At 49.0% G+C, this 26065-nt stretch overlaps 1 protein-coding gene across 1 annotated transcript; it reads right to left on the reverse strand.

Annotated features, from left to right (window-relative positions):
• Positions 1 to 497: 497 nt before the first annotated feature.
• On the reverse strand, positions 498 to 26065 carry LOC142296134 (heme-binding protein 2-like). The gene is made up of 4 exons (XM_075339396.1): positions 25885 to 26065; positions 15615 to 15744; positions 1174 to 1345; positions 498 to 933 (listed from the first exon to the last, which is right to left on the reverse strand). Exons 1-4 carry the CDS (start codon positions 26038 to 26040, stop codon positions 759 to 761), a joined length of 633 nt encoding a protein of 210 aa, XP_075195511.1. The 5' UTR covers positions 26041 to 26065; the 3' UTR covers positions 498 to 758.

Below are 26065 nucleotides of genomic sequence, written 5' to 3' on the forward strand. Positions count from 1 at the left end.
AAATATTAACAGCTAATTTACATATTAAGAAAACACAGAATACTCTCTAATAAGACATTGTATTGCAGATATTAAAGTATAATTTTATTAAATTTTTATGACTTGCATGCCCATGTAGGAGCATTAGTAGACTTCATATTACTGACAGATTCCCTTTAAAGTTACTTAAATCATTATGTTTTTTCCTGCTACCACCACCTCAACTTTAGGATCGAGTGTTTTACTTCCTGCCTAAAAAAAATCTCACATCTTAAAGCTAAAACATTGCGGAAAGATGTACAGTTTTGCCTATATTTCCAAAAATAGGAGAAAAGAGGCAAAACCACTGAGGAAAAAATGTATCATGGGCACAAAGTATGAACAAATCCTAACCGGTGCTATCGTCACAAAACGATCCATGTGATTCACTTCACCTTGTCAATGGTTTTAATGTTATGGGTTATTGGAGTATAAAGAATATTTAGTCTGGTCATATATAATAACCAAGATCAGGAACACACTCTATAAATAATATTTTAATGTTACAAAATCAGTTACAAAAAAAGTACACATATGAGAGCATGTTACATATACAAGGTAATAATATACAAGTTTTCATTTTGTACGTTAGCATCTGAGCAGAGACAATGCAGACCACCATTTACTGTTCTGTTCTTGTTAGCATATATTACAACACAACATATGAGGATTCCTTTAGGGCTGGAGAAAAACATATAAGCGGAGGAATAATAAATCTCCACTGCTAACATGAGTTGACTTTACTTTGCCATATACCAAACTTCATTGTGGCGGTTCTCAAATTCATAAGGAGGATTGTAGCCAACGCGAACAAAGTATGAATCATCAAACGGTAGATCACGGTTCCTCAACTCTTCCGCTAGAGCTTTAGCTTGCTTTTTATACGTAAATTCTAAGGCATATCCTCCGAAAGTCCTAAAATGAATGAAAATGCCATATAACTAACAGACGTAAGAGGAAATCCCTCAATCTCTCCCCCACCTCCTTCTATAAACCCTCGGAGGGCTACTAGCAAATAGACACGTGGTTGGCCAGTCATTCAAATCGTGGCATATAGTAATGCATTTCACCAATTAATATTTGTCATGTAAAGTGCTTGGTGTCACTCTAAATTTATTTTTTACTGTGCAATCATCTGAACCGGTAGTGACTTACTTGACATAAAAAGATGCTGTAGGCACTGAGTCAAGGTAAACCTCAGGGTTTGTGGGTTCTGGAGGATTCTCCACTTCATGTGACACAAAAAAGGACATTGTGGAATTACCAGCCGGTGGTTGCTTTAATGGCATGTATATCACCACTGGTAGAGTCATATTGATCTTCAGCTCTAGAGAAACAAAGACAGGACAGTGAGAAATTTCACCTGATAACGGAATATATTCTGGGGTCGATTCATCAAAGCTTTTACTCCACAAAAGTGACATAAAAGCTTTGACAAGTTGGAAAATGTTTGTGCAACACAACGCGGAGTTGATTTAACAAATAAATGGGGGGGGGCATGGCTAAACCCCCTGTCTACTTTATGAAATCTGATGGCGTTTCTGCACCAGAAATGCTACCCTTGTCCCTGAGTGGAGTAGCCTATCTGGAGCAGCGCCCAGAGGCAAACATCACTTACTAGAGCTGCCAAATTCATTTAGTGGCATGAGCCTTCGTAATGCCACATTGCCTCCTTATTATGCTTTCAGCATGCACTAGACAGCCTTCCACACCTCTCAGTATCGATAAGGCCCCTTTCAGACGCCCGTGTTTAATCAGGTACAAGCAACACACATCTATATGGTCAAACGTGTATCACATGTGACATCTGTGTTTGCATACTTGTGACATCAGTGTGACACGTACCGGAGAAAACACGGGTCTTTGAAATACAAAAAAAATTCTATATTCACTTGTATCCAGCGCTGTTTTCTTCGGCTCTACTGTCTGCTGCTCCTGACCCCCTCTCATTATATTCATTGATTATTCACTGCACCTCGGACCTGGAAGCCGGAGCATTGCGGTGACAGCATCGCCAGTGACAGGTGAGCAACCAACAAGCAGTGTGTGTGCAGTGATATCCAGGACGTTATTGGAGTTCCCAATGAACATTGATGACACCCTGATGACTACAGCGGGTGTCACCACCATGACTTCACGGGTTCATCAGAGTTCATTGGGAACTCCGATGACCTCTTGGACATCACTGCACATACACTGGTTGCTTGCTCAATACTCACCGGCAATGTGGCGATGCTGTCCCCGGCGATGCTCTGGCTTCCAGGTCCTCAGTTCAGTGAATAATCAATGAATATAATAAGCAGGGGGCAGAAGCAGGAGGCAGCAGAGCCGAAGAAAACAGCGCTGGATATAGGTGAATATAGAAAATCTTTTTATGTCAAAGACCCGTGTTTTCTCCGGTACGTGTCACACTAATGTCACACGGATCACATCAGTGGGCGATCCATGTGATACCCATGCTGCTGGAGAAAAAACGGACATGTCTCTGTGTTTGCATGCGGGACCATGAGGGGTCACACAGTCCGTGTTAAACCACAGCCATGTAAGTAACACAATAGAATAACATGGGTACGTGTGGCATCCGTGTTAGAAACGGATATCACTCATTCCTGAAACACAAACGTCTGAGAGGGCCTAACTGAATGTCAATGCCTTCAGTTTTTAGGAGATACTTTATGGCAAATACTTTGGTCAGAAATAGGAATGAGTAAACTGTTTGGATGCTTGCATAACAAACATTTTGGTGCTCGGTACTCATTTAAATAGTATAATGGAAGTCAATGGGGAACTCACGCATTTTTCTGGAAGATTTATTTATTTATTTATTTTATCACCACTGGAGTGATGCTTCTAATCTAAGGACTCTACCACTACTCTTATACATACCGGTATCCCCCGGCATTATCACCTTTTATCGGTGACAATCCAGTCCCGCGGCGCCATCTTGTGACTTGCCAGAAATCAGAATTTATTTCACAAGCTCTCAATGCAAGCTTATGAAAGCCAGAATGAAACCAGAACAAGGCTTTCACAGAAACGTATTGAAGAATGACCCGCCACATGCTCCATAAAACATTGGAGTGATCCAGCAGATCAAAAACTGCCTAAGGCCGGAGTCACACTTGCGAGTGTCTCGCGTGATTCTCACATCGCATCACCTGGCACGGCCTGCCGCTCTCCGGACAGAAGCGTCTTGACTGCATAGAAATACATGCAGCTGATCTGCTCCTGTCCAGAGGGCGGCAGGCCGTGCCAGGTGATGCGATGTGAGACGCAAGCAAGACACTCACAAGTGTAACTCCGGCCTAAAGGCTGCTTTACACACAGCAACATCGCTAGCGATGTCGCTCGTGAAAGCACCCGCCTCCGTCGTTTGTGCGTCACGGGCAAATCGCTGCCCGTGGAGCACAATATCGCTAGTACCCGTCACACGTACTTACCTTCCTAGCGACGTCACTGTGGCCGGCGAACAACCTCTTTTTTAAGGGGGCGGTTCGTGCGGTGTCATAGCGACGTCACACGGCAGGCGTCCAATAAAAGTGGAGGGGCGGACAGCAGCCGCATGAAAGTCACACCCACCTCGTTGCCGGAGGACGCAGGTATGGTGTTGTTCGTCGTTCCTGGGGTGTCACATGTAGCGATGTGTGCTGCCTCAGGAACGACGAATAACCTGCGTCCAGTGTGGCGCCCTGGACTAGCCAGGTCGTCACAGATAACACACAAACACCCCACCCCATTAGACAGGGACACCAGCCAAACACAAAACCCTTGTTGCCTCCCTCCAGTGTCTGATGTCCACACCAGGTGGGGCGGAGCCAAGCGGTTGGCCCCACCCACTGAGGAGTTCACAGGCCTGGAGGCGGGAAAAGTGACAGTTAAGTGTTGGAGTTTGAAGTGAGAGGAGCAAGCACTTGGGTGTCTGGGTTTGTGGCCCAGGCACTGACAGCAAGGTTGGCAGACGGTGGTGGCCATCTGCAGGAGTGGTGGAGCAACGCGGAACCGTAGGACCGGGGTCGGGCGTTGGCCCACCGGTACCGACCAGGGAGCGAAGTGAAGCCAGCACACACAGGCAGGGCCATCGGACCCCGACCAGGCTTGGAGCCGCCGACAATAGTCAAATCCGATTGTGACCGGAACCCCAGGGGTTTCCTAACAGCAAAAGTCCCGATTGAAGGCAACTGCCCACACCGTGAGGGTATACAGCTACCGCCAAAGGCTAGAGACCCAAGGGCCAGCGCCTGCGGGCAAACGGGCTCCTCCGGTACCAAATACACCGGGGAGCGGACTACTGTTGGGGATCCATAGTAGTCAACTGAGAACATCAAGGTGCAGGGAAAGACAGCCACCATCACCTGTCCGGGGAGAGACACAGCAGCCGGCTGCGGGACCCGTCCATCCAGCCGTTTGGTTTACCGAGGACTTTGTACATTTCTTACAGAGTGAGTACACCCATGCCATCCGGCACCGTGCCGCGCTGTCCCTGCAACCCTGCACCTCACCAAACCCAGCCTCCCCGTCACATCATCGGGCCCCGGGACCACCGACCCCTACCCACGGAGGGGGAAAACAACATCCCAGCTGCTCCCTACCATCGCTCCCGGGATCCCCGTCACCAGCAGCGGTGGTGCCCATCTTCACCATGACCCGTGGGTGGCGTCACGGACTAAATCCCCCAAACCAACCACCCCTTTCACTCACGGGCGAGGAGCGCCGCTCGAGTCCCCGGATCCGGCCCACCGCTCGAGCCACCGAGCAGCAGCCGCAGCAGCGCCGAACCCGAGCTTTAGCGAGAGCGCAGCAGCGTCCTCCCCGCCCGCGACACCAGCACCAGCAACGATATTTTGGAAATGGACGACGTATCAACAATCAATGATTTGGTAAGTATTTTGCATCATTAGCGTACACTCGTACGTGTCACACGCAATGACATCGCTAACGAGGCTGGATGTGCGTCACGAATTCCGGGACCCCAACGACATCTCGTTAGCGATGTTGTTGCGTGTAAAGGGGACTTTACACTGATGTAAGCAGTGAAAACACCAGAAGGTAAGTATAAGACTGGTGCAAGGACGTTAGATAAAAATCAACCCTCCAGCAGTGAAAAAAAAACACGCTGGAGTGGCGCTTTAATTTGTGGTTACTTTACAATATACTTTTAAGAAGTAAAGGCTCAAATGCACCTTTATGGACTAAAATACGTGTAATTCCTAAAACTTTTTTAGCCCATGTTGTAAAGGGGGACATGTCAGGTCCTCTATGCCCTCCAACCCAGTAGTATTCATAGCTGTATGCCCAAATTCCCTGCCTTACCAGTCCTGTACAATGTTATTCAGTAATATGAGTGTTTAAATAAACTACTTACAAGCCTCGCTTTCGCTTTGCTAATTAGGCCTGTGACTAGTTGCAGGGTCGTTGTTTTACTAGACTAGTTAGCCCTTTTTCCATGTCTCCTGTGTACATGATAATAACATGATTTCCACAAGCTGGTGTCACCACCAGATCCTGGAAAGCTCTTTTCGACCGCCTCAGAAGCAGGGTGAATGTTTCCCGGTTTCATTAGGCACACTGAGCATAACCAGAAGTTCAGGGATGGCTCACATACACATCGTTTAAACTTCCGGTCATGTGCAGTGCACCTAATGAACCTGGAAAGCGTAGACCCGGCTTCTAAGGGCTCGTGCGCACTTGCGTAATTGCATGCATTTACGCTGCATATTGCACTACACCGTAAATGCATTCGTCCTGCGTCCCCTGCACAATCTATGTAGATTGTGCATGACGCATCTATAAGGGATAAGCAGGTTACCATGTTAAACACCCCTCGTACCCTATTTACCTAAATAAAGACGATAACCACGACTTTATTGCAGGAATGGCCACAGCTTTATTTAACCGTATATATGTATACCAAAAACTCGTGGCTCAACATGCCACCCGATTGTTAAACATAACCTTATACATATATACCCGTATAACCAAACCACCGATAGATCCGTCCGAGAGGCCAACCATCATTCCTAACCCCCCGGCCGTAACCTCCAACCGGCCCAGAGGACCACCTCGGCCGTGACCACCCGGCCCAAGGTGAGGGGTAACAACGTTCCATCGTTAATTACCCCTACCCAGAACCTGCGGGACCTCCGCCCACAAGTTCCCATCCAATCCGAAGCCACTCCCCTTGAGCGACTTCGAACCAACAAACCGACTGTCGGTACTCCCAACCTCTCAGACGGACCTATCACCCCGCTGTGACAACAATCAAATTGGTAAATCAACCTTGTATTTTTTTTTTTTTTTTTTTATATATAAGGGCGGGCGGGTGGGACACAAAATTTCCGGCGACAAAAGGGAGGTAACCAGGTCACCACCTCTCTTATACCTCCTACAACACCCCCACCCCTTTCCTGGTCTCCTCCAATCCCCCCTACAGCATCAATCCTATGAGCCCATATATCCCCTGTCCCAACTAAACCACTTAACCCCTTCCTACCCTGCACCCTCCCGATCGTCATGGCCCTATGGGGCTCACTGCCCTTCTTGACATGTGCGCACGTTGCTTTATGAACACAGCGATTTGGGTGCTAAAATTTTGACCCAAATCCGTGCGTTCATAAAAGCAGCATGTCAATTAATTTGTGCGCTATGGATGCAGCACCCACTCTGTCTATGGTGGGGGCAGCAGCCAGAGCGCATGAAATCGGCTTTTTTTAACAAAAAATTGCATCCATTATGCAGTGTTTCTGCAGCGATTTGCAGCGCACATGTGCTGTCAAATCGATGCAGAATATTCAGCAGGTACGTGCGCATGAGCCCTTAGGCACATTGATGCAGCCTAAATGAGCCGCACACATTTATTTCCAGGATTTGGCGGTGACGCCAGCTTGTGAAAATTATGTTGTTATCACGTCCATATGGGTGTGATGATAACACAAAAAAAGGGCAACAACGCCCCTGCGACTAGTTACAGACCTAATTAGCATAAAAAAGTGAGATTTATAAATAGTTTTTTTAAACATTCATATTAGTGAATAGTGTTATTCAGGGTTGATTAGGAGGGAATTTATGCATACAGGTTAAATGCTGCAAAGATTAAAATGGATAATGCCATCCCCCAAAACATTTTTCAACAATTGAAAAAAATGTAACGTATTAATAGTTTAATTTTGGAAAAGTATTATCATTTGTTTTTAATGGAACAAAATATGAGAAATAATTTGTAAAAGTTTTGATATTTTTCACTACATACATAGAGATACATATAGAGAGGAAGCAGCTGCTGAAATGTGCCATTGTACAACTAGCGTACACTGTGACTGCAGTAAAAGTGGGCTGAATCTGTTCACATGTGTCTGATGTCTGTCCTCTCCTCCTCTTCTGGGCATTTGCAAAAGGATAAGGCCCGTTTCACACATTCGTCATTTCGCCGGATTGCCGGATCCGGCACACTCAAGTACAGTGTAATACAGTACAATGGCATCGCGGCAAGCTCCGTTCATATGCTGTCATGTGACCGGAATTTGCCGCAATGTCATTGTACAGTATTACACTGTACTGCAGTGTGCCGGATCCGGCAATCTGGCGAAATGCCGAATGTGTGAAACGGGCGTAAGGGAGAATGAAGTTTAGGATCACAGTACGGAGCTATTTTGTTGTTGACTTCAGAGTGATACTGAGATGTGGAAAGTGTCACCGAGGATGACTGTCAGCGCAGATTCTGTTGGATGAGGCTGCTCACCGTATCATGCGCTGTGTTAGATACGCAGAGTGTATAGCATGCTGTGATTAGATAGGGAGACAAGCTGGGATTAGATACAGGGCACAGTGTAGTATCATATGATGGGATTAAATATAGGGCTCAGTGGAGTGTATCAAACATGATGGGATTTAATACTCAGTATATAATATATGTATATACTTCTATTTAAGCAGTGGTGTAATGTGCGATACCGCTATATCCACTTCTATGAGAGCAGTAGTGTAATGTGCAACACTACTCCGTCCACTTCTATGGGACCAATGGCCTAATGTGTCATACCGCTATATCCAGTTCTATGGGAGCAGTAGTGTAATGTGTGAAACCCCTCCATCCACTTCTATGGCAGCAGTATTGTAATGTGTGACACTACTCCGTCCACTTCTATGGGAGCAGTAGTGTAATATGCGACACTACTCCGCCCACTTCTACGGGAGCAGTAGTGTAATGTGTGATACTGCTCAGTCCACTTCTATGGTAGCAGTAGTATAGTTTGTGATACTGCTCCATCCACTTTTAGGGGACAGTGGTGTAATGTGATAGACATTAGATACACAGCTCTGGGATGCATCACATATGATGATCATTACATACACCGCTCTGGGGTTATCGCGCATGACATGCATTAGATACACAGCTCTGAGACGTATCATTCAAAATCAGCATAAGATACACGTCTCTTAAGCGTTTTACACATGAATAAGCATTAGATACATGGCTCTGGGTAGTATTACATGTAGGCATTACATACATGGCTCTGTGAGGTATTATATGATGCTATTAGATACATGACTCTAGGAGGTATCACATGATGGGCATAAGATACACGGTTCTGGGGCATTTCACGCATGATTGGCATTATATACATGGCCCTGGGGGTATTAGATGATGGGAATTAGATACACGGCTCAGGGGACTATTACATGGTGGTATTAGATACCCGGCTCTGCGAGTTATCACATAATGGCATTAGATACACCACTCAGGATGCATATCACATGATGGTTTTAGATACCCGGGTCTTGGGAGTGTACTGCCCCGCGGGCTCGGCTGCGACCGCCGAACCGCTCGGATCCATGCTCGTACTGTGGGTGGTGGAACGAGCCTCTCACGGACCCGGGGTCACGTCGCTCTGCAAGAAAGTTAGCGCTACACGCGGTGACTTGGGTGAGGAATTCCACGGCTGGGGCCGCGGTTGGTTGGTTTGAATTGTAAGTTTGTGACGCCACCCACGGGTTGTGGTGATTGTAGATACCACCGCTGCGGTGAAGGTATGAGGTGTTGACCCCTCCGTGGGTAGGGGATGTTGGTCCCGGGGCCCGGTTGGCGAGGGCTGGGGTGCAGGGTGAAGTGTTGCGGTGCGGTGCCTGATGGCACTGGTGTACTCACTCTGACACAATACACTGGAGTCTCTGGTAAACCAAACGGAGTGATGAACGGGGCCCGCAGCCGGCTGCAGCTTCTCCCAGAATAGGTTGGTGGTTTCCACCTTTCTCCTGTACCTCTGTGTGTAAATGTTTGACTCCTATGCCTAGACACCGGTAGTCCGCTCCCCGACTTGTATATGCCGTAGGAGCCCGTTTGCCCGCAGACGCTGGCCCTTTGGGTCTCTATGCCTTGGCGGTGGCTTTACCCTGTTTGGTTGGGCTGTTGTCTTCGAACGGGGCTTGTGTGGGATAGGTCCTTAAGTCCAGTCTGCAATCAGTTGATTTGACTTGGCCCTGTCGGTTCAGGGCTTTGTACTGGGTGTGAGTACCGCTCCTGGTGCTTCGGTTTCCAATCGGTTCCCCGGTTCGGTATCGGCGGGCCACCGCCCGACCCCGGTCCCTACGGTTCTACTGGCTGTAATCCCAGCTCCTGCAGGCGGCCACCACCGTCTGCCTCCTTGCCAATGATGACTGGGCTCCGACCCAGCCACCTGGTAGTCTCTTGGCAGGCCTGGACACAGGACTGCCCGTGAACTTGACTGCTCTCCACCTCCTCCAGACTACTCTACACTTGTACTTGACTCTTTGTGTGTGTTTTCCCGCCTCCAGGCCTGTGAACTCCTCGGTGGGCGGAGCCAACCACCTGGCTCCGCCCCCCCGATGTGGACATCAAACCTGGAGGGTGGTGATAAGGTTTTTAGTTTGACTGATGTCACCTAATCGTTAGGGGGTGTGGTGTTGTGTGTGACTACCTCGGACGACCTGACTAGTCCAGGGCGTCAAAGGAGTTTCACATGATGGCGTAAGATACATGGTCTGTTATGTCAGTGTAAGCCTCCTGCAGAGGCTTACAATGACATAGCAGAGCTGAATCAGTGTTCAAAGCACAGAGCATGAGGATTACATTGCTGCACTCTAAAAGCTGTGGTGCCAGTGGCGATGGGATGTGATTTGCAGCCTGGTGCTGTATTACTATACCCATACCTCCCAACCGTCCCGGATACAGCGGGACAGCCCCGGTTTTATAGTCCAGTCCCGTTCTCACGCCCGGGAGCTCTGTAATCCCGCAGTGTAGTGAGAGGCAGCTGCCACGCCCCCGCACTCTGCCGGCCACGCCCCCTCCGGATGCAGGCCACACTTTCTGGATGCCTTCCATGGCATCTATGCTGCTGGGCACGCTGCTTTGCTGTCGTCCACGCCCTCTCTGAATGCTGGACACATACACTCCTTGGGATGCCTTCCTTGTCCCCTCCTTCTGCTCGCTCTATGCTGGCCACGCCCCCTTTGCTTGCCTCTTCTGCCCAGGATTCTCACACGTGACCGGCTCTCCACTGCGGCTGCTTCGTTTGTTCTGCAACTGAGGTAAGAGCAGCAGCAGGGAGAGAGCAGTGTGAGTAAGCAGTGTGAGTGCAGGAGGACAGTGCAGAGTGAGTGCAGGAGGACAGTGCAGAGTGAGTGCAGGAGGACAGTGCAGTGTGAGTGCAGGAGGACAGTGCAGTGTGAGTGCAGGAGGACAGTGCAGTGTGAGTGCAGGAGGACAGTGCAGAGTGAGTGCAGGAGGACAGTGCAGAGTGAGTGCAGGAGGACAGCGCAGAAGGACAGCGCAGAGTGAGTGCAGGAGGACAGCGCAGAGTGAGTGCAGGAGGGGAGAGCAGAGTGAGTGCAGGAGGGGAGAGCAGAGTGAGTGCAGAAGGACAGTCCAGAGTGAGTGCAGGAGGACAGTGCAGAGTGAGTGCAGGAGGACAGTGCAGAGTGAGTGCAGGAGGACAGTGCAGAGTGAGTGCAGGAGGACAGTGCAGTGTGAGTGCAGGAGGACAGTGCAGAGTGAGTGCAGGAGGACAGTGCAGAGTGAGTGCAGGAGGACAGTGCAGAATGAGTGCAGGAGGATAGTGCAGTGTGAGTGCAGGAGGACAGTGCAGAGTGAGTGCAGGAGGACAGTGCAGAGTGAGTGCAGGAGGGGAGAGCAGTGTGAGTGCAGGAGGACAGTGCAGTGTGAGTGCAGGAGGGGAAAGCAGAGTGAGTGCAGGAGGGGAGAGCAGAGTGAGTGCAGGAGGGGAGAGCAGAGTGAGTGCAGAGTGAGTGCAGGAGGGGAGAGCAGAGTGAGTGCAGGAGGACAGTGCAGAGTGAGTGCAGGAGGATAGTGCAGAGTGAGTGCAGGAGGACAGTGCAGAGTGAGTGCAGGAGGACAGTGCAGAGTGAGTGCAGGAGGATAGTGCAGAGTGAGTGCAGGAGGATAGTGCAGAGTGAGTGCAGGAGGATAGTGCAGAGTGAGTGCAGGAGGACAGTGCAGAGTGAGTGCAGGAGGACAGTGCAGAGTGAGTGCAGGAGGGGAGAGCAGAGTGAGTGCAGGAGGGGAGAGCAGAGTGAGTGCAGGAGGGGAGAGCAGAGTGAGTGCAGGAGGGGAGAGCAGAGTGAGTGCAGGAGGACAGTGCAGAGTGAGTGCAGGAGGACAGTGCAGAGTGAGTGCAGGAGGACAGTGCAGAGTGAGTGCAGGAGGATAGTGCAGAGAGAGTGCAGGAGGACAGTGCAGAGTGAGTGCAGGAGGATAGTGCAGAGAGAGTGCAGGAGGACAGTGCAGAGTGAGTGCAGGAGGACAGTGCAGAGTGAGTGCAGGAGGGGAGAGCAGTGTGAGTGCAGGAGGACAGTGCAGAGTGAGTGCAGGAGGGGAGAGCAGTGTGAGTGCAGGAGGACAGTGCAGTGTGAGTGCAGGAGGACAGTGCAGAGTGAGTGCAGGAGGACAGTGCAGAGTGAGTGCAGGAGGACAGTGCAGTGTGAGTGCAGGGGGACAGTGCAGAGTGAGTGCAGGAGGACAGTGCAGAGTGAGTGCAGGAGGACAGTGCAGAGTGAGTGCAGGAGGGGAGAGGAGAGTGAGTGCAGGAGGACAGTGCAGAGTGAGTGCAGGAGGACAGTGCAGAGTGAGTGCAGGAGGACAGTGCAGAGTGAGTGCAGGAGGGGGGAGCAGGGGAGAGTACAGCACTTGTCTTCTCAGGTCCCCCTGTACCTGCAATAGAAAAAAGCAGAAACAGAGGGGGCTCAGAGAAAGCAACCAGAGTAGCCCTCAGTGCCCCCCCAGTGCTGCCATCCTGTGCCCTCAGTGCTTCCATCCTGTGCCCTCAGTGCTGCCATCCTGTGCCCTCAGTTCCCCCCAGTACTGCCTGCCTGTGCCCTCAGTGCCCCGCCGCAGTGCTGCTAGCCTGTGTCCTCAGCGCCCCCCCCCCGCAGTGCTGCAAGCTTATGCCCTCAGCACCCTCCAGTGCTGCCAGCTTGGGCCCTGAGCGTCCTGCTGCCAGCCTGTGCCCTAAGCATCCCTAGGGCCAGTATGTATGCCCCACAGGCCACCACTGTCAGTATCTAGGCTCCACAGGCCCCAGTAATGTGTATGCCCCCCCACTGACCCCAGTAATGTTTATGCCCCTAGTAATGTGTATGCCCCCCCCACGGACCCCAGTAATGTGTATGCCCCCTCCACTGACCCCAGTAATGTTTACTCCCCTAGTAATGTGTATGCCCCCCCCCACAGACCCCAGTAATGTGTATGCCACCCGAGTAACATGGATGCCCCCAGTGATGTCTATGCACCCCCAGTAATATGTATACCCCCTGGTGACCCCAGTAACATATATGCCCCACCCAGTGCTGTCTATGCCCCCTGTGCTGTATTTGCCCCCAGCCATCACGCAGTGCGGCCTGCACAGCCACATACCCTGGAGGAGCTGGACGAAGACAAGCGGGGGAGGTGAGTAAGGCTGCTGCCGACTTCCCCATATTAATACCTCTAATGTGTCTGTGTGTATGATGTGTGTATGACTGTGTGTAGATTTACGTCTGTTCATGTGAATTTTGTAAATTTTTCTTCAAATATATGTGTGTACTAGCTGTACTATCATCGTTCGGTCTGCCCCCCTCTCTTACTCACAGCTCACTGGCGTCTCGCTGTACAGCGTTCACACTGCTCTGGTGGCTTTTCCTCTTTTGAAAATGCCGGCCGCTCATTATTCCATCTCATGTTCCCTGCTTTCCCCGCCCACCAGCACCTATGATTGGTTACAGTCAGACACGCCCCCACACTGAGTGACAGCTGTCTCACTGCAACCAATTACAGCCGCCGGTGGGCAGGTCTATATTGTGGAGTAAAATAATTTAAAAAAACGACGTGCGGTTCCCCCCCCCCCCCCCAATTTTGATACCAGCCAGGGTAAAGCCACACGGCTCAAGGCTGGAATTCTCAGGATGGAGAGCTCCACATTATGGGGAGCCCCCCAGCCTAACTATCAGCCAGCAGCCGCGCGGAATTGCCAAATCCATTAGATGTGCCAGTCCTGGGACTCTACCCGGCTCATCCAGAATTGACCTGGAACGATGGCAATCGGGGTAATAAGGAGTTAATGGCAGCCCATAGCTGCCACTAAGTCCTAGGTTAATCATGGCAGGCGTCTCCCTGAGATACCTTCCATAATTAACCTGTAAGTTAAAGAAAATAAACAAACACACACATCCAAAAAATCCTTTTATTTGGAATAAAAGACAAAAAAAAAAAAAAAAAAAAAAAAAACACCCTCTTTCACCACTTTATTAATTCCCAAATACCCCTCCAGGTCCAACGTAATCCACATGAGGTTCCGCGACGCATCCAGCTCTGCTACATGAAGCTGACAGGAGCAGTCACAGACCAGACCGCTCTCTATCAGCTCCACGCAGCAACTGAAGTGAGCCGCACGATCAGCGATGACGTCACTCAGGTTACCCGCGGCCACCGCTGGATCCTCCAACTGTTACAGCAAGTTGCCTGAGTGACTGAAGTGAGCAGCGCGATCAGCGATGACATCACAGGTGAGTTGCGGTCTCAGATGGAGGACTCCAGCTGGCCGCGGGTAACTTGAGTGATGGCACCGCTGATCGCACTGCTCACTTCAGTCACTCAGGGGATTTGCGGTCACCGGTGAGTCCTTCACCGGTTGACCGCTAACCAGGACGCAACAGACAGAGCCGCGGGGTGACAATGAAGTCGGGTGAAGTTCATCCGAGTTCACTCTCATCGCGCGACTCTGTCTGCTGTCAGCGGGCATGTAGCAGAGCTGAATTGACAGGGGAACGCACTCCCAAAAATGCATGCAAAACACATGGAAAATGCATCCAAAATGCATGCGTTTTGGATGTATTTTTTTTTTTTTTACAAACAGTGTTTACATTTCTCCAGTCTGCCAGAGGGTGTGTTCTTTTCCGCACTGCGCACATACCAAGCTGAGGTCACACTGGCATATCACGTGATGTGATATGCTAATGACCCTCGGCTCCTGCTGTGCTATGAGCGTGAGCCATTACACTGTGATCTGATCCTGCGATCGGTTCACAGCTGAGGAGGAGAGGGAGGGATTAAGGATGTCAGGCGTTCAGTTGGGATGAGCCCTGGGCCTTGCTGTCTTTTTAAAGCCGACTGGATCAGCGGACGAGAGCACCCACTGACCCCTGTGTCTCTACAATTGGAACAATCAGAACAGTAAGTTGCCCATATTCACTAATTCCCCCCATTAACCAAAAGCACAGTATTACAGATATTTTATCTAATAGAGCGGATCTGTCATGAAGTCTGCAGTTTTGTACATGGGGCAGATTTAGGGGAAAGATCTGCTTTAAAACAGAATTTTGTGGTCTAAAATATTCTAGTTTAAATGTAACACGGCCAAGTTTGCATTTATATTTTAATTTACTACTTAGAAATAAATCTCTGTATATTTTTTTAATTATTGTTTCTAAAACAATGATTGTCATTGCTGACTGGGCGTGGTTATAGGCGTGGGCATGGGCGTGGCCTAAAAATTTGTAGGCGCGCCGCATACTTTGTCCCTCTTTCCATTCTTTCAAAGTTGGGAGGTATGCTATACCTACGCTGCTGATCACCACCATCAATGCTCACCTCATCCCGAACCAGCACTCCGCACATCTCCCCTCCTGTAAGCCTCGCATCACACCACCTCCTGTCATCTGAGTAGTGAGTGGGTGTCAGGGGGAAATGGGAGCTCACACCATAGCTACAGGCTTCAAAGAAATGGCACCAATCTCATTCAACAGCTGTGTTCTGAACAGCCCAGGGGGCATCTAGGTCACACAATGCAGGAGGTGCGGTTGGACACTGACCCCAGCCTCCTATGTACAGGAGCTCCCATATTTGAGGTTTGTAATTGTCGTGTTCAGACACAGCAGCAAGTGAAAAAGGCAGCACAGTTAGGACTGCTCTAACAAAGTTATTACTATTTCTACATTGTCAAGTTGTGACAGAACCATCACTGACCAATCCCCATGTACTTATAGTGTGGTCCAGCAGGTTTACATCATTTTGATGGCAAGAATAACACTACACGGAGACAGAAGCCCACAGCATGGGTGTGAGCAGAGCCTTATATAAGACAGCAACATACCTTCAGCATTATTCCCACTGATATATTTAAACAGACGTCTAAAGCTTGCCACCATCTGTAAGCCAAAGAAATCCTGCTTTAGTGATGTCCTCACCCATCGAGTTTCCTCATACTGACGAAGCTCAAAGCTCTGAAAATGGAAAAGCTCAATTAGAGAAGAATAATCTGTCAAAAATTAGATGGTTAACAATAGGGCTGACCAAAAGACGGTAAAACAATATGTGCCAAATTCATTCTTATGAGCTGTAATTTGTGATAGTGTTGTTGAGTTATCTATTACTTTACATAAGCATCCTGCCTGCACTAAAAGTGCAGGAACTTTCTTTCTTTTACTTGCAAGCATGAAATGCTCATGCCATTATCCAAATGCTGGTCCTAAGCTTAAAGTCTGCCTCTATGTTAAGACTGTAAAAGATTTTACAGATAGGAAAGCACATGTAAAATAACAAAGACCATCCCCCACTTCATGTAATCTGTCTCAAGTGAGTGGATAGCAGCACTAAGGGGTACTTCTCACATAGCGAGATCGCTGCTGAGTCACAGGTTTTGTGACGTACCAGTGACCTCATCAGCGATCTTGCTGTGTGTGACACTAAGCAGCGACCTGGCCCCTGCTGTGAAATCGCTGATCGTTACAGACTATTCTGGTTAATTTTTTGCTCATTGGTCTCCCGATGTGCAGCACACATCGGCGTGTTTAACGGTGGGAGACCAACGAGCACCGACTCTGTGTAAGCAGCGTACCCTGGTAACCAGTGTAAATATCGGGTAACTAAGCAAAGCGCTTTGCTTGGTTACCCGATATTTACCCTGGTTACCAGCGTACACTGCTTAGCGCTGGCTCCTTGCACACGTAGCCAGGGTAAATATCGGGTAACTAAGCAAAGCGCTTTGCTTGGTTACCCAATATTTACCTTGATTACCAGTGTACACTGCTTAGTGCTGGCTTCCTGCACACGTAACTAGGGTACACATCGGGTTACTAAGCAAAGCGCTTTGCTTAGTTACCCGATATTTACCCTGGCTATGTGTGCAGGGAGCCAGCGCTAAGCGGTGTACGCTGGTAACCAAGGTAAATGTCGGGTAACCAAGCAAAGCGCTTTGCTTAGTTACCCGATATGTACCCTGGTTACCCAGCGCAGAGTCGCTGGTCGCTGGTGAGATCTGCCTCATTGACAGCTTACCAGCGACCATGTAGCGACGCACCAGCGATCCTGACCAGGTCATATCGTGGTCGGAATCGCTGGTACGTCGTTTAGTGAGACAGTACCCTTAGAGTGATTTTTGGAGTGCTTTAACCTAATTTGGGGTAAATACGTTGCATTTTTGTTAGCCATTGCATTTAATATACAGCTGTAGAATTTTTTTCATGCAACACTTTGAAGTGTTCCTACTAAAGGAAAATATTTACATTTCTCTGAACTACTAGTCTACGCCACTCAGGCTTCGCAGACTCCTTGTGTGTCATGATCCAGGACCGGTATTCCCCGCTCCAGAGTTTCCCAGACCAGTCCTGGTCATGTCAGGGGTTAACTCCCATCAGCCTCATTCTGGTTTCAGGAGACACTATATCTGGTCCCTGAACCTGCATTGCTGTGCTGGTTATAGTTTTGCTCTGCAGCCTGTGACTGGCTCTGGTAAGATTTCCTGTTTGATCTGACTCCTTGTTACTGTGCCCTGTCTTGTACCCTCCCCCCTTCGTCAGTCTGTCCCAGTCCCGGACTTCCCACTCCTGTCAGTTGTTTACCCATCCTGGTTCATCCTCCTACCCGTGTTTGTGTCTCCTCACCCTCCGGTCTTGTCTTCTGTTCCTTGCGCCCTTTGTGTTTCCCTCTCCATACCTGATCTTCCGGTATCCGACTTCGCTTTTGTTTTCTGACCTGATCTTGATCCTCCCTCTGCAGTGACTTGACTTTGCTAGCTTGACCCTGACTGCTTGACTACTCTATTGCCCCCTGGTGGTTCGCATGTGAACTGCCTGCTGAAGTTACTCTGCTGTACTACAGCTGCCTTTCTGTTACAGTGTTACTTTGACTCTCCTTCACTACTCTGCTGCCACCTAATGGGGAATACGCTGTACTTCTTCTTACTAGCCCTTTGTACAGTGTGACATTGTGCACCTTTTTGTGCACCTCACCACAAATCCTACTTAAGTCCCTGCTAGAGTACGATTTGTTGTGTATTGAACGCCACTGCTCTTTATCAGTTTGTCAAGTGGTGGTCACCAAGCCCCCATCCCGTGTTAGCTCCACCCACTTTATTGGAGGAGGGCAAAAATGGTGTGACAATTCAAAAAGTCACAGAATTTTAGCGCTACCACCAATTGTGTCAAAATCATGTGATTTTTCAAAGCATTTTACACCAAAATACTGGTGTAAAAGCTTTGATGAATCGGACTCAAATTTATGTAGATCAGTAAAACACTGATGGAAGACGGATGTCTTCCATTCTTCATCTTTTTTTGACAAGCTCCCCATAGAATTGAGTGGCCAAGTGTGATCCACAAAAACTGATGACAATAGGACATAGGATAATAGGAGTTTCACGAAACGGCCAAATAGAGCTGATTAAAATTATTTAATTAAACTGTTTCGGCCAGGGTGCTATTTGCTGTTTAAAGATGGAAATCACGAGGATGAGAAAAAAAGGACGTGTTGATGTAGTCTAAAATATTAGATATAAAGGTAAGCACTGAGGGGGAATACATCCTGAGGTCAGGTTCACAATAACGTATTTTTGGTCTATGTGCGATCCGACAAAACATAGGATCGCATTCAGACCAATGTTAGTCTATGGGGCCATGCACATGTCAGATTTGTTTCTCAGTTTTAGCAAGAAGATGGTGAGCACACAGAGAATAGAAAAATAAGGAGTTGGCAAAGATGTCCTTATAATGCTAAAGTGCAAAAAGATTGCAGCACACTTGTATTGCAGATGCAGACAAAAAGGTTTTACAGTGATTGGGCAACACAGACGTGAAACAGTATGTGTCAAGTGGGACATTTTCTGAGATTTTCGACCTAATCTGGCTTACTCATATGGTCGCTCCATATGTAGACAATAATGAAGTTGTGAGGGCCAGGGAGGACTGGTAGGCCCAGGAGGTGGATCCACTGGACCAAGCACCCCACCTGGAGGGCAGGGTACACGGTAGCTGGAGCACTAACGTGGCAGGAACGGGTGCAGGTATCAGGAAGCAAAGACAGGACCAGGTCACTAAGGTCACAGCGTACTTTAAGGCAGTAATAGGAAACAGGAACAAAGATCTGAGCACCTAGCTCACAAGACAAGGCATAGAAACACAAACGATGATCAGGCCCCGCCCACATGGAAAGGCCAGTCTTATATACTCAGCACAGCCTCAGGTCATTTCCTGTTGCAGCAGTGCTGGGGCTATAAGACCAGGTGAGTGAGCGCGGCCCGGTCCTATACAGAACATTAGTCAGAATCAGACTCCTGAGACCAGGAACAGGACTCTGGGGAGCATGAGCCGGAGCGGCAGCCATGACTGGTGGACACGTGGACTGGATCAGTGGGTAAGGAGTGGTGCTGGGACATGGGGAGCGTGACAGTAGCCCCCCCATTGAAGCCCCCCTCTCCTCGGCCGAGACATGAAGGCGCACCGAAGAGAGGCAGCAACGTACTTCCGGGACAACCAGGACCAAGCCTCAGGACCGCAATCTACCCAATCGACCAGGAAGGACTGCTTACCCCGGACCGTTTTTATGGCCACTATGTCCCGTATCGGGGAACCCATGTCAGCGGCAAGGGAGGCAACGGAAAGGGAAGGACAGTCAGAAGCAGGACTGGAATCTTGGACGACCGGATCGGGCGTCTTGGACCGGGTATCGGTCATAGTCTCATCCTCAGTAGCCGCTGGACTCAAAGTCTCAACTCTAGAAGGCGGTGAAATCAAAGTCTCATCTCCAGAAGATGGTAGAATCAAGGTCTCGGATGCCTGGGGCGGTGGAACGGCACTGGATAGCGTAGTCTCTTCTTCAGGATCCTGCAGCTTGACTGAGTCAAGTGCCAGGGGCTGAGGAACAGGCTGCAAGCAGGTTTCGTGGCACAAGGGACTCCAGCGGGTAATCGCGCCAGAGCGCCAACTAATAACAGGGTCATGGAGTTTCAGCCAGGGCAGGCCCAACAGGAGCTCAGGAGCCATCCTCGGGATCACATAGAAGGCGATGGTTTCCGTTCCGTATGCGAAGTACCAACCTGGAGGCTCACAGGCTCGGTGGTAAACCGGACAGGTTCGTAGAGCGGTTTGCCGTCTACGGAGGCGAACCAGAGAGGCTTCTTCAATGGGGTGACAGGGACCTGGTATTTGTCTACCATGGCCTGATGGATAAAGTTGCCTGCCGCCCCAGAATCGATGTGGGCCTCAGCTGAAAACCGGGTCCCCTCTGTCGTCACCCGGACAGTCTGTTTAACTGGAACCAAAGGGATTTCGGTGGCAAGGGTGGCGGTTCCCACCATCCCTTGGACCTGGGGTCTACCAGGTTTCTTAGGGCATGTTCGAAGCATATGTGAACCGTCTCCGCAATAGAAGCACAGGCCCCGGGCGAGCCGTTCTGCACGGCGTTGCTTGGCTTGGGTCAGACAGTCCACTTGCATGGGTTCTGGCAATAAGTCACGGAAAGGCAGAGACGAGGGAGCGGCAGACCTCTGTGGGGGCAAGATGTGGCAAGGTGGTCGCTTCTCCCGGACTCTCTCTTTGGTATGCTCCTGAAAACGGAGGTCAATCCGGGTGGCCAGGGAAATCAAAGCATCCAAGGCTCGTGGAACGTCACGGCCGGCTAGTTCGTCTTTGATGCGGCCAGAGAGACCTTCCCAAAAGGCCGCCGTCAAGGCCTCATTGTTCCAGCCCAGCTCAGAGGCGAGCGTGCGGAACTGGATGGCGTACTGGCCCACCGTCAGGGTTCCTTGGCGTAGCCGGAGAAGCGAAGAGGTCACTGCGGTAGTTCGTCCGGGCTCATCGAAGGTGCTTCGGAAAGCTTGCAGGAACTCCTGGATGTTGGTGATCATCAGGTCCTCATTTTCCCACAGAAGGTTAATCCAGGCCAGGGCTTCGCCTTCCAGGTGTGACATAAGGAACGCCACTTTAGCTTGGTCTGAGGTGAACAAGTGCGGGAGCAACTGGAAGTGCAAGGAGCACTGGTTCAGGAAGCCTCGGCAGGACTTGGGATCCCCTGCGTAGCGAGGCGGAGCAGCAAGGCGAAGTTGCGAGGCCGTGGAGACAACTGGTTCGGACCTGGAGACTAGTTGCTGCGTGGACTGAGAAGCGGCGGCGATCTGCAGCGCATATAACCGGTGGTCCACGGACGTCATGAACTTCAGCATCCGGTTCAGGGTTTCGCGCTGTTGTGCCAGCTCCTGGCGCAGCTCAGACAGCTCTGATGTTTGCGCTCCAGCGGGATCCATGGCCTGATCATACTGTGAGGGCCAGGGAGGACTGGTAGGCCCAGGAGGTGGATCCACTGGACCAAGCACCCCACCTGGAGGGCAGGGTACACGGTAGCTGGAGCACTAACGTGGCAGGAACGGGTGCAGGTATCAGGAAGCAAAGACAGGACCAGGTCACTAAGGTCACAGCGTACTTTAAGGCAGTAATAGGAAACAGGAACAAAGATCTGAGCACCTAGCTCACAAGACAAGGCATAGAAACACAAACGATGATCAGGCCCTGCCCACATGGAAAGCCCAGTCTTATATACTCAGCACAGCCTCAGGTCATTTCCTGTTGCAGCAGTGCTGGGGCTATAAGACCAGGTGAGTGGGCGCGGCCCGGTCCTATACAGAACATTAGTCAGAATCAGACTCCTGAGACCAGGAACAGGACTCTGTGGAGCATGAGCGGGAGCGGCAGCCATGACTGGTGGACACGTGGACTGGATCAGTGGGTAAGGAGTGGTGCTGGGACACGGGGAGCGTGACAGAAGTAAGCATATCTACAGGGTGGGCCATAAGTATGGATTCACCTTGGGTGGCCAATAAGTATGGATATACCCTGGGTGGGCAATAAGCATGGATACACCTTGGGTGGGCCATAAGTATGGATACACCCTGGGTGGGCCATAAGTATGGATACACCCTGGGTGGGCCATAAGTATGGATACACCCTGGGTGGGCCATAAGTATGGATACACCCTGGGTGGGCCATAAGTATGGATACACCCTGGGTGGGCCATAAGTATGGATACACCCTGGGTGGGCCATAAGTATGGATACACCCTGGGTGGGCCATTAGTATGGATACACCCTGGGTGGGCCATTAGTATGGATACACCCTGGGTGGGCCATTAGTATGGATACACCCTACCGTTTGTGGCATATTATTAAAACATGGGAGGGGCATAACATTTGAGGCCCTTAGCGGCCATCTGCAAAGCCGCCATTTTAAATTTCAACTTTACTCTTTTTATCAGGATGTATCCATACTTATGGCCCACCTTGTAGATACAATCACTGTGGAAAGAAATTTAAGGCCAAGGTTGAAGAAATTCACAAAATGGCAAGCTGTGTATGACATAAGGTGTGTATAAAGTTAGATGTAGCCATCCAGGTGGGTTGTATTAATCAAAAAATCATACAGCGCCTGTATATGAAGACACACTAGGTGTTAAAGCCAGGGTTGATATGTAGTATCCCTTTAAGAAATACATTTTTTTGGTTGAAAGGTACTGTGGTATAAAGAGTAATCCACAGCCAGCCATCTATACAGAGCACGTTTCCATCAGGCACCCGCGGCCACCTTAATGCTTATAGCCCACTGGGACATGCAATGCCCTGCTACTCCTTAATGGGTTACTATTTATACCACAGTACCTTAGGCCTTAGGCCCCTTTCACACGTCAGTGATTCTGGTACGTTTGTGCTTTTTTTTTTAACGTACCAGAATCACTGACATACGCAGACCCATTATAATGAATGGGTCTGCTCACACGTCAGTGATTTATCACTGCACGTGTCTCCGTGTGGCGTACCCGCGTGTGCGTGATTGCCGCACGGAGACATGTCCATTTTTTTCTGGCATCACTGATGTCCCACGGACCACGCAGTGGTGTGGTCCATGAAACACGTGCCAGAAAAAAACGTGCTTTTAAAATAAAAAACATTTTTACTCACCCGGCTTCAGCCGCACTCTATGCAGCCTGTTCTCCCTGCTGCTTCTGAGCCGGCTCATTACTGTCGCGCATATTCATGATGCACGACACAGCCGACCCGGAAGCAGCTGCTGCGGGGTCAGCGCCGGCCGGATGCTGCACCGCGGGAGCGATCAGCACCATGGAGAGCGGGAGCGGGCACAGGTGAGTTGATTTCTAAGTGCAATCACGGGCCACGGAGAACGGAGCCCGGATTGCACTTAGACAACCCATGTGTGCCGTAATTCACGGCACACGGAGGGACATGTGCGTGTTTTACACGCCAGTGAAAAACGTCAGTGTTTTTCACTGACGTGTGAAACGGGCCTTAGCAAGAAGATGGTGAGCACACAGAGAATAGCAAAATAAGGAGCTGGCAAAGATGCCCTTATAATGCTAAAGTGCAAAAAGATTGCAGCACGCTTGTATTGCAGACGCAGACAAAAAGGTTTATTTACAGTGATTGGGCAACACAGACGTGAAACAACAGTGTGTTTGTGTCAAGTGGGACATTTTTTGACATTTCGACCTAATCTGGCTTACTCATATGGTTGCTCCATATGTAGACAATAATGAAGTAAGCATATCTACAGGGTGGGCCATTAGTATGGATACACCCTGGGTGGGCCATTAGTATGGATACACCCTACCGTTTGTGGCATATTATTAATACATGGGAGGGGCATACCATTTGAGGCCCTTAGCAGCCATCTGCAAAGCCGGCATTTTAAATTTCAACTTTACTCTTTTTATCAGGATGTATCCATACTTATGGCCCACCTTGTAGATACAATCACTGTGGAAAGAAATTTAAGGCCAAGGTTGAAGAAATTCACAAAATGGCAAGCTGTGTATGACATAAGGTGTGTATAAAGTTAGATGTAGCCATCCAGGTGGGTTGTATTAATCAAAAAATCATACAGCGCCTGTATATGAAGACACACTAGGTGTTAAAGCCAGGGTTGATATGTAGTATCCCTTTAAGAAATACTTTTTTTGGTTGAAAGGTACTGTGGTATAAAGAGTAATCCACAGCCAGCCATCTATACAGAGCACGTTTCCATCAGGCACCCGCGGCCACCTTAATGCTTATAGCCCACTGGGACATACAATGCCCTGCTACTCCTTAATGGGTTACTCTTTATACCACAGTACCTTTCAGCCAAAAAAATTGATTTCTTAAAGGGATACTGCATGTCAACCCTGGCTTTAACACATAGTGTGTCTTCATATACAGACGCTGTATGATACTTTTGATCAACGCTACCCACCTGGATGGCTACATATTATGTCAGACACAGCATGCCATTTTGTGAATTTCTTCAACCTTGGCCTTGAATTTCTATCCATAGTGATTGTATATAGATACGCTTACTTCATTATTGTCTAAATATGGAGCGACCATATGAGTAAAGGGTGCTTTACATGCTGCGACATCGCTAGCGATAGCTAGCAATGTCGTGCGCGATAGCACCCGCCCCGACGCTCGTGTGACATTTGGTGATCGCTGCCGTAGCGAACATTATCGCTACGGCAGCGTCACACAAACATACCTTAAGCATACCGAAAAACATTGAAGCATACAATGAAAAATGCCACTTGCTAACTTGAAAGTGTGAATAATGAAATACATACCTGCCATGAATATTAGGAAAAAGGAAATATTTAGCATTCGCATTGATCAATGTAACTGAGCTAGGGACCCCAATATAGAGATATGCCTGGACGAGGTTTTGGGGCTCAGTTACATTGATCAATGCGATTGCTAAATATCTCCTTTTTCCTAATATTCATGGCAGGTATGCATTTCATTATTCACACTTTCAAGTTAGCAAGTGGCATTTTTCATTGTATGCTTCAATGTTTTTCGGTATGCTTATAGCATTATACTATTATCTAACTTTGATGTGCAGCCTTATCCTTATGTACTATGTATTTTTTTGGCTTGCACTCATAATATATATTAGTGCTCACTTCAGTTATCTTATTTAGTATTACGAACATACCTTGTCAGCGACGTCGCTGTGACCGCCGAACAATCCCTCCCTCAAGGGGGAGAGCGTTCGGCGTCATAGCGACGTCACTGAGGCGTCACTAAGCGGCTGGCCGATAGAAGCGGAGGGGCGGAGATGAGCAGGACATAACATCCCGCCCACCTCCTTCCTTCCTCATTGCCGGTGGACGCAGGTAAGGAGATGTTCGTCGTTCCTGCGGTGTCACACATAGCGATGTGTGATGCCGCAGGAACGACGAACAACATCGTACCTGTGGCAGCAGCGATATTAAGGAAAGGAGTGACGTGTCAACGATCACTGTTTTTAAACGATTTTGCGATCGCTGATCGTCGCTCCTTGGTGTCACTCGCTGCGATGTCACTACCGGCGCTGGATGTGCGTCATTAACTACGTGGCCCCGACGATATATCGGTAGCGATGTCGCAATATGTAAAGTACGCTTAAGACCAATTCGGTTGAAATATCAGAAACTGTCGCCCTTGACACAAACACACTGTTTTTTCACGTCTGTCTTGACCAATCACTGTACAGTAAATAAACCGATTAGATCACACTCGGCCATGCAAGTCAATGAGTGAGTGGAAATCATCGGACTGTAGTCCGATTTCCTTGGACTGACGCAACGGAGAAGATGGAGGCATTTTTTACTCCATCTTCTCCTCATCCAAGGATCACACTAATCTGACGCTCTGATCCGAGTGTGATCAGTGTTATTTGATTAATCAACCCAATGCTCTCGGATGAGAGAATTTACGATGGTCGGCACTTGCCCTTAGAGGAATTCTTGTCATTTTTGCTTAACACTATGTTGCTGTTATTTGCACTTAATTGATCAAAATGTTGCACAAATTTGGACTTTTTACATTATTCTCATATTGGACGGAGTTAGTGATTTCTTTTTTTTTTTAATGCCATATTTAAATCTGACTTTTTGTATAACTAATTATGCCCAAAGTAACGTGTAATAGTAAAAAGTCACATATGGCGTGCGACAAAATGTCATATATATATATATATATATATATATATATATATAAATTTACCCTTGATTAATTCCAGACTGGAGTATAATGAGCATTCTGCATCACTTCACCCCTTCCCCATACTTACATCATATTTCTTCACCAGCTCGTACTTGGGGCAGGCAATGTTGCGACAAAACGAAGGCGGCTGGTTCTGACTGGTGACACTAAAAGCTTCATCTTCAGCCACTGCAATCCCAAAAACAGAGAGCAGCCCGAGCAGCAGTGCACTTCTCGCCTCCATGTCTGTGTATGCTGCATGGAGCAGC

The sequence above is a fragment of the Anomaloglossus baeobatrachus genome, chromosome 3, assembly GCF_048569485.1.
Source record: "Anomaloglossus baeobatrachus isolate aAnoBae1 chromosome 3, aAnoBae1.hap1, whole genome shotgun sequence".
Classification (NCBI taxonomy): domain Eukaryota; kingdom Metazoa; phylum Chordata; class Amphibia; order Anura; family Aromobatidae; genus Anomaloglossus; species Anomaloglossus baeobatrachus.